Here is a 9,386-nt window from a genome sequence, read left to right as displayed (position 1 = left end):
GCGGTGGCATGAAGAGGCCGTGCGCGAGGCCGATGCTCGGAGGAGCTCCGGCGAAGGCGAGGCCTACGCTCCCAGCGCTAGGGTTTGCGGCGGCGACGGCGGCAGTGGAGGGTTCGCGGATGTAGGATGGAGTGAGGGGGGTGCCGGCGCGTGCGTCCATCGGGTCAACTCGCCAGCGCCGGCGCGTGCGGGGCGAAGATGGCGCGATGGAGAGAGTGCGGCGCGAGCGCTCGCGTGTGCCGCCCGCTTCCGCGGGCGCCCCAAATACGCAGCGCGCGATGGCGATTCGGACCGCGCGTCCAACTCTATATGCCGTGCGCGCGGTTATTGCGCGCCCGCTGGAGACGCTCTACCGATTGCGCGCGCGCTAAAATAGGCAAATTTGCGGCGCCGCGCTTGTTTAACGCGGCTGTTGGAGATGCTCTAACATAAGTCCATCTCATCGCTCTGCATGTCTCCGCCGAAGGAGTCAAATAGTGGTGTATATATTTGAATTCGTCGAGATGGACTTCGTCTTTCTTGTCTCCATCTACCGACCACCATCTCAGTTGCCGTCGCTCTTGTTTCGCGGCGAACTATGTCTCCGATTCCCCGTTTACCTGAGCTCACACTCATCCTCCAAAGAATGTTAGGCCTGCGATCATCTCAAGGCTTCAAGCGCTTACTCTATTATATTGTTGACCACTACCACCACGGCGATAATGAGATGTTGGTCGGCTACAACGATTCAGAGACCACGTGGGCGATGTGGATTCCGGGAAAAGCACCTGAGGCTGTTGTAGTGTTGTTCTTCCTCGAAAACAACTTGGTGACCTGGCAATCACAGAAGCGTCGCCACTTCTCCATGTGAAGCTGAGTACATTGCGGCGGCTCGACTTCTCGGCGCGCTTCAGAATCAAGACGCTTCCCCTACGAAACTCTATGTCGACAACAAGTCTGCCATCTCATTGTGCAAAAAATCTGGTGCATCACGACCACAGCAAGCACGCCCTCCACTATCATTTCATACAGGACTGCGTCGAGAAGGGCACAGTGGTCGTGGAGTTCATCAAAAGTGGGAAACAGAAGACAGACATTCTGACTAATCCTCTTGGTCGTGCTCGTTTTCAGAACTGCGCATCAAGGTAGGGATCATCCACATCAAGCCCCTTCAACAGGATTGAAGGGGAGATTATTACGAGTCTAAATCCTGTAGCATCATGTCTGAGTCATGTGTTGTCTCTTCCTCCACTGATGTAGTAGAGCTATTTTAACTTTTGATGAGAAAATCATAGCCAAGTACTGTATATGTGGTCTTTTGCGGTGCATTTTGCTCTTCTCTCGCCACGCAAGCCTGCACGATGGGTACACTTCTTGACTTGATTTGCATGGTCATCCGAGAGATATGGCCTTTTTTTCCCCATCAAACCACACAACCTCCAGTTGCAGATGGTGAATGTACTGGCCATCATCATTGGCATCATCCTTCGATCAGTTACACCGAACAACATTGGCATCATCGATCGATCAGTTCACGGAACAAAATCCATCATGATCGGAACGCTTCACAGAGGCGAATACACAAAAAATTGCTTCTCAAGTCGTGCGGGGCTGACGCTGAATCCCAATAACCACCTCGCACCTTTGGATGTCCCTTCTTGGAATGCTCTGCTCTGCTCTGTTCGCTGCTGCATCCACAAAGCCCACTGCGACTGCGAGCCATCACTTATGTCGATATTCTGCAAACACGCAACACAATTATATCAGGTACGGTGGTGCTTGAGGAATGTGGCAAATCATCAGAAAGCAAGGGCAACACTGGCGACGGACCGGTTCGAGCAATTCATCAGAGATTACAATGTTTCAGTGCGCAACACTTTTGAGCGTCATATTAGTATTAGTAGGGGAAAACCCAAAAATGAGAACAAAGTGTCAAGTACGTTTCAGCATATCAAGAGAGACAATTGCTTCAGCACTGTTTGTTTGCTCTGAATCACCTGTGAAACTCACCACTGGGACTGCAGGATCCAGTCCAATAAAATGAATGAACTTGGATCATTCATTACCTTTGTGTGAAGGATAAATGACAGCCAATAAGACCTAAACCTGTATGCATGCAATCTCCATGCGAGATTGTAGCCGCGGGTACAATACTTTCAGTACTCTGCCCAAGCACAATTCTCATTGCTCCGGTCCTAGAGGAATAATTCAGTATCAGGCTAAATAGGTTCAAGAATCAAACAAATTGGAAAGCATTCTCTCTTCTCTTGTAGGATGTAACTCAATTCAGTTTCACTTCACGATATTAGTAGGAATCCGTACCATTCTGTAAAATAAATGCACTACCAAGACAAGACAGCACTCTCTGCTACTCCCTCCGTCCCAAAATTGCACTCATCTGTCCCATAATGTAAGATGTTTTTTGACACTAATGTAGTGTCAATAAACGTCTTACGTTATGAGGCGGAGGGAGTAGACTGTAACTCTCTGCTACTTCATTTTTCAAGAATGAAACAAATTGGAAAGCATACTCAACTCAATTTCACTTCACGATACTATAGTACGAAGGTTACATTCATATATACCATTCTGCACCACCAAGACAAGACAGGACAGCCCTCACTGCTACATAGTATATGATACTCCCTCCGTCCCAAAATAAGTGTCTTGAGCTTAGTACAAATTTATACTAGAGCTAGTACAAAGTTGAGCCACTTATTTTGGGACGGAGGGAGTATTATATCAGTTGCTTTTTGTAGAAAGCAGCAGGCAGCATCATCCTTCCTGTCAAAGCAAAGGACTCAAGAAAGAGGAAATAAAGGCACTTGATTCCTTCATTCATGGCAAGAAAAGAACGGCCAACAGTTAAATTGGCCTGTTCACCCCTGCTGCTTCATGCGAAAAAAGAGCACAAGCCTGGTAATTCCATGATTCCTCCCTCAGTTCATGTAGCAGAATGGAGAGTTAACAGCAAGCGTCGTGGAATGAAGACTCGGTTGGTTTGTATCTCGCATCCGCCGATTAATGTGCAGGTTTGACAACTTGTGTGGTGGAGTGGAACCTGCCAGTCTATAAGATTTGACAAGTTAATATTAGGCAGAAATAGAAAATCAATAAAAAATAGGGAGGCGACAAGTGTTACCTTGGGTGTAGTTATTCTTCGACGGATAAATGTGGGTTGGTTCTTTTGATTTTCTCAATCTGCTCGTCTATCTCAGCGCTGCGCCAATTCATCTCTAGTTTTCGCAGCGAAACCGGGAGGCCCTCCTTGGGCATCGACTGGATTTTCAGACACCCAACGACATGTAACTCCTTGAGAGAAGAAAGGCGATGTAACCCTTGAGGAAGGGACTGCAGACCATAGCACCAGAGAAAATGTAGTTTCTCGAGGGAGGTGAGGAGCTGCAGCGCTTTCTCTTGCTCCTCCGTCAAGCTTTTCACCCTCCCATCATACTGGAATTCAAGTGTGTGGAGGCTCGGGGCGAGGAGGCTGCAAATAGGAGCAACAAGCAATCCACAGATGTTATCCACAATGAGCTTCTCCAATCTAGACATGTAACCTGCAGGCAATAATTTGGTCCTTGCCACCTCTGAGAGCAGATCTGCTGCTAAGGTGCTGCTGCTGGTAACTTGCAATTCTTTGAGGTTGACTGTGATGAGAGGATTGAACCCATCCACCGTTAATTTACCGCAACTTATTAGGCTTAGACTGGTGAGAGACGTGAGGTTTGAGAGCAGAGCCATCGACTTCATGCTTTGCTCGCCCCAAACATCAAGTTTCCTCAGGGGAGCAGGGAAAGGGTAAATGGTCTCTGATTCTCCCGTGGCCATGGGCCACCGAAAGAACAATTCGCCACATCCCCATATTGTTATTGATTGGAGCAATGAGTTGTCCTCCTGAATTTCTCCTCCATTCTCCACAGGCACAAGAACCAGGCCCTTGCAGTCTCTAAAGCTAAGTTTCTGCAGTGAGCTGGATGATGGGAACTGCATTGATATGCACGATACATTTTCAATAGCCATATCTTCTAGTTTATCCATATTGTGGTAGGCCAAAGCACCGCCATACCCTCCAACAACCAATAGTTTTCCATCATAAGACAACAACGTTTCTGAATCACCTCTTTTAACATCCAAATCTGTCAGTGTGGAGGTGTGAGGCATGGAGGGCAGAGACATCTTTGGGCACCCGGAAACTTGAAGTCTGCGCAAATTGGTGCAAGAAACCTCCGAGAAGGGCATCACACAGACATTGGGACAATCGATGCATATGATTTCTTCAATACTTGTTAAGGAATGGCAATTAGGTTCCACAGCCCATTCAGCAAGTTCCGGCATCTCATAAAACTCGACTTTGTTCAAGCGCATAGAACATTTCCCTGGAGCGCCACCACATCGAAGCCCAAACTGCTGCATTCTAGAAATTGTCTTCAATTTGAGTCGCTTGAGATTTGGTAGCTTCGCAAAAGGTGGGAGGGTGCTCCAAGATACGCCTTCTAGAGTGAGAGTCCCTAAACTTGCTAACCAGATGTCAAGACACAACCAACTAGGACCAACGGTACCACCATGATTTGCAATTGTAAGTGCTCTAAGATTCGAGTGTGGTTGAAGAGCATCAAGGATATCAGCATCTGTAGTTGGTCCATCTCTGCCCCAGAGTAATTCCAACTCCTTCAGATTCTTTTTCAACTTCAGCTTGGCTGCAGTAGCTTCCTCCTTGTTTGCCACGTGTTCAAGACCACGTATAATCAGTCCTCCTTGAAGCTCTGTCAATGCCCCAAGTTCTGACAGCTCAAATCCCATGCTCCCATTCTTGACATGGAATTCTTTTAGCTCCTGCAGATGCTTCATCTTTCCGACATTGCGAATATTGGAGTGGAGTTCACTTGTAGCATGGAAAGCATGTAAATTCTCAAGGTGGCTAAAGTCTTCAGGCAAATCAGAATGACCATTCCAACCATCTAGGTCCAAGAACTTCAAGTGATAAAATCTTGATAGTGTACTAGGTAACCTCATTTCCCTGTCATTGTGAGATGAACTAATTTTGAGGTACTGGAGGTGGATAAGTTTTGAAAATCTATGTGGAAAAGATTCTGGATTGTTCACTGCTATAAATAGGACACACAGACTATTTATTTCCTTGAGGCTATCTTTCAAAATCTTGGCGATCCTTTCTTCATATCCTCTAAAAATCATCAAAGTCCGCAAATTAGCAATGTCTATCCTCTCCCTTAGTTTACACATTTCTTCCTCAAAATTTGCATCATATTTGCCTTCTATGTTGATAGATAAGTGTCGTACCGATTGTGGGATGGCATTAGCTCTGAAATCTAAGCCACTTATACTGAGGCATTCTTGTGCAGAAACACTCTTAGATAGCTCATGCATTAAATCGTGCATTACATAGGAGGATCGATCAGCCCAGTCGAATACCTTCATGAGAAAACCATTGTCCACTAGTTCTTCCAAGCAATCCCTGCCGGCTTGGTGATTAGAGTCTATGATGCCCATTGCATCCCAGAAATGATTGATTTCTGAAGAAGTAAACCTATAATCTTCAGGGAAAAGGCCACAATAGGAAAAGCATTTCTTCAGATGAAAAGGGAGGCAATCGTAGCTAATTTTTAAAGATGGCATGATGTCATCACTTCTTTGCTGCTTTAGCCACTGATGCTTTTCAAGAACTCCATTCCAGTGTTCCTGAGAAAGGTGCTTATGCAATAGTCTACCAACTGTTTTGGCTGCCAATGGGGAACCCTTTAGCTTGTTTGCAATTTTTCGTGCAATACCATCAAACTCATCTTCGTAATGGTCAGGTTTGTCTTCTTCACCATTAAATATACATGCTTCAAAGAATGTGAAGAAGTCATTAGGCTCCAAACCTGCCAGTTCTAGTGAATCAACCGTTCCCACCATTTTTGCCAGATTTGGGAATCGGGTTGTGACAAGTAGCATGCTTCCTTTGGTTTCCCCCTTTGTGAACGGAGCTAACAGGGTTTTCCACTGGTCCACACTGTCACACTTCCATATATCATCCAAGACAATTAGAAACCTCTTGGACTTGAGACGGCGCGCAATGGATCTCTGAAGATGATCTAAATTGGTTGTTTCATTTGCAACACTGCTGCTTCCTCCTTCTTCATCCTTTGTGGGTATGCAGGCAAGGATCTCCCTGGTGAGCTTAAGCACATCGAAATCAGTGGATACACATACCCAGGCCCTGACTCGGAAGTGCTCTTCAGTCCTGCCATCATTATACAGATGTTGGGCGAAAGTTGTCTTGCCAATACCCCCTGGACCAACTATAGGAAGAACAGAAACAGTCTCGGTCTGCGTACCAGTGGTGATACGGTTGACAGTTTCCTCAAAAATGCCCGTCCTGCCATACAATGTGTCTTGTATAATCATGGAAGCAGTCTGAGGCCGATGTAGGACGACTGCCGTGCTGTTTCTTGGGATACCGCCGATGAGCAAACTGGAGACGGAGTCACAGTGGGACTCCATGCCCAGTAACAGGGACTTGATTTTGCTGGACATGGACAATCGGTCGAAATGCAGCATGTCATCAGCATGAGCAGTAGCAGAGTTGGCTTTGGACCTTTTGGTGATGCGGCTGGTAACAGCAGCAGCGGCATCACTACCTCCATCCCTCTTGGTCTTGGGTGTACGGGAGCAAGAAAAGAAGTGGACCAAGCTGCCTAGGGTGTGGCGAAGAGCAGTACCAGCATGGAGAGCTTGATGGCCGGCCTCTTGGGTGGTGGCGTAGAGGGTGCCGTGGAGCTTGTCGTGGATCTGAAAGTAGTGGACCTCATCCAGCAAGTCCTCTGCCTGGTCGGCGTCCCTGCTCAGCTTCTCCAGCAACCCCTGCAGGCCAGGGTTGGGGTTGTCGCCGCCGGCGTGGCTCCCCTGGGCGTTGTGCAGCAGGCCTTGCGTGTGCAGTAGCTTGTCCCTGATCTGCTCCGAGTTGTGGCCCAGCTGGAGGCTGTCCACGTACGCCGCCACCAGGCCGTCGGACAGCGTCGTCAACACCTTGCCGAGGAGCGACTTGGCCGAGCCGAGGGCCACCTCCATCTCTCTGCAGACAGACACAACACTCCGCCGGTCGCCTCGCCTCGCCTCGCCGGAGTAGTGGTGGTTTGGTGTTGATGAGCTGCTATGAAAATAGACGCTTGGGTGTGGAGAGGAGGAATGGACTTTCTTTCTTCCTTCCACAACCGCACTGTGACACATCAATAATTCCATTCGATGTGTCGGCAGCCACTAGAGGAATTTCTCGTCGTACACAGTCACCTGACCAAACGCCACTGTGCCATGGGATGAGATGGGATGCGATGCCCTCCTCAAATGCGCCTCTTTTGGCCCCTCCTCAATAATGCCACTCTCTTTCACCCCCACCAAATGATATGACCCTTTAATCGAGTGTACCAAAAAAAAAATCCAACTTCTTGTCGGTCCGACGCCTCCATCGTTCGTCCGGTATCCGTCGCCCAAACTCTCCTCTGATGAGCTCGGAGGCAGTCCCGCATCTACACTGCGCACATGCCGGGCGGACTTCCCGACCTTGCACAAGGACACACCATCTCATGCCCGCCACCACCCACCGGGGGCTCTTGACCATTGTGTCGGCGGTCGTGGAAGGAGGCCCAAGGGAAACGGTGATGTACTGACGGCTCAGACTAAGGGGAATTGTGCTCGAAGGTGGTGCCGTTTGTGTCGTCAATGGTCGTGTTTAAATAGCAGGTGTTTGATAGGCCGAGCGGCGGTTTGAATGCTGGCGCATGGAGTTGGTCTCTCGGCTGTCGCGACGGTTGGAGTATTTAACCAAAAACTACCGCATTTCACGGAAACGTGACAGAAAACTACCACTTTACGATTTTGTGCCGAAAACTATCACTTTTATCCTAATCCGTGGCAAAAAACTACCAAGTCTCCAAACCGGTTGCTTCGCCCACACTAAGCACCAAACTGACCAGCCGGTTCTATGTTTCAGGTGCCACGATGGCCAACCGACGCCCGCCGCGCGTTAACACGGCAGGTGGGCGAAGCGACCGGTTTGGAGACTTGGTAGTTTTTTGCCACGGATTAGGATAAAAGTGATAGTTTTCGGCACAAAATCGTAAAGTGGTAGTTTTCTGTCACGTATCCGTGAAATGTGGTAGTTTTTGGTTAAATACTCCGACGGTTGAATGCCATGCAGGTGGTCTGACGGTCAACAGCGGTAGAAAGTCATCATGTCATTTAGTCAGGGGAAAAGTATATTTTTCGTCCCTTAATTCTTTCAAGAATATAGAAATAGTCCCTCAACTTTAAAATCAGCAAAATTTAGTCCCTCAACTTTTAAAACCGGATAAGATTAGTCCCTATTGCCACTTCAAGTGGTTTCCTGCTGACGTGGAGTGGTTTTGACCGGAGCTGACTAGTGTGGGCCCCACATCCTCTACCTTTCATCTGAGCGAAGGTACCAACTCCGTATTGGCTGCCACCCTTGACCTCGTCCATGGCGAAAATGCCAGCACCATGCGCGTATTCTACCTGCGAACAACATGCCGTGATGCGTCACCTGTGTCTCGGCCATGACAGTAGTGGTCTCTTTGCTACCACCCTATGTGCCCGTAACACATGCATTTCATCAAATAATTCACATGCATGATCTACATCTTGTCTCCAACGACGACCGGCGGCTGGTTGCCATGGCAGGGTGGCCGTACTGCTGCTGTAGACGAAGGTGAGCATGCCGGGGCCAATGACCGGAAGCCGACACTGGCGCGGCTGCATGTGCACGACGCCAGCTTGCTCGCCTCCATTGTCAACGTCTTCGGCACCCCGGCGCGGATGGATAGCATCGGCATCATGGACCACCACGACCTCGATCGACTTTGACGCATACGGTGGGCAGGGGCTTCGGCGGCGACACAGGTGGCGTGTCGCTGACGCTGGGGCTGCAGCAGCAGTACAACACGCATGCCGACAATGTCAATGTGCGAAGTCGCGGCGCTCGAGGAGTGGCCTTGTGGAGGTTCCATAGCTCGCCACAGTGCGTGCTGCAGGTTCTTAGCGCACGCACCGTCGAGCTGCTGAGCTCGCGTGGAAGGAGCTCCAGCGCCACCAGAACTGCCACGGGCGGAGCACGCAGCACGGACGAACGGGCGGTGCTGCTGCTCTGCTTGTGCGCTAGCTAGGCCCTCTGTCAGCTCAGCGAGTGAAGCGGTTAGCACAGGCTGCGGCGGCAACACGCATCAGCATGAAGCGGTGACGCCCATGGTGAGCAGGCCTATGGTTGGCAGTGTTAGTGTGCTAGCGATGCGCGCAGCAAGCAGTACCAATGCGCAGCGGACACGACAAGTGGTAGCTCGGTAGATGCGGCAACCATCGGACGGCGGAGTGCAGCTCGACCAGCAAGCGGGGCT

The 9,386-nt window shown here is 49.3% G+C and overlaps 1 protein-coding gene across 1 annotated transcript; it reads right to left on the bottom strand.

Annotated features, from left to right (window-relative positions):
* Nucleotides 1-2,488: 2,488 nt before the first annotated feature.
* Nucleotides 2,489-7,195, bottom strand: LOC123093922 (putative disease resistance protein RGA1). Its single transcript, XM_044515983.1, has 2 exons — nucleotides 3,122-7,195; nucleotides 2,489-3,048 (listed from the first exon to the last, which is right to left on the bottom strand). Exon 1 carries the CDS (start codon nucleotides 7,048-7,050, stop codon nucleotides 3,133-3,135), a length of 3,918 nt encoding a protein of 1,305 aa, XP_044371918.1. The 5' UTR covers nucleotides 7,051-7,195; the 3' UTR covers nucleotides 2,489-3,048; nucleotides 3,122-3,132.
* Between the last annotated feature and the right edge of the window lie 2,191 nt (nucleotides 7,196-9,386).

The sequence above is a fragment of the Triticum aestivum genome, chromosome 4B (assembly GCF_018294505.1).
Source record: "Triticum aestivum cultivar Chinese Spring chromosome 4B, IWGSC CS RefSeq v2.1, whole genome shotgun sequence".
Lineage (NCBI taxonomy): Eukaryota > Viridiplantae > Streptophyta > Magnoliopsida > Poales > Poaceae > Triticum > Triticum aestivum.
Note: the sequence above shows the minus strand (reverse complement) of the source record. Positions and strands in the feature narration are given on the sequence as shown.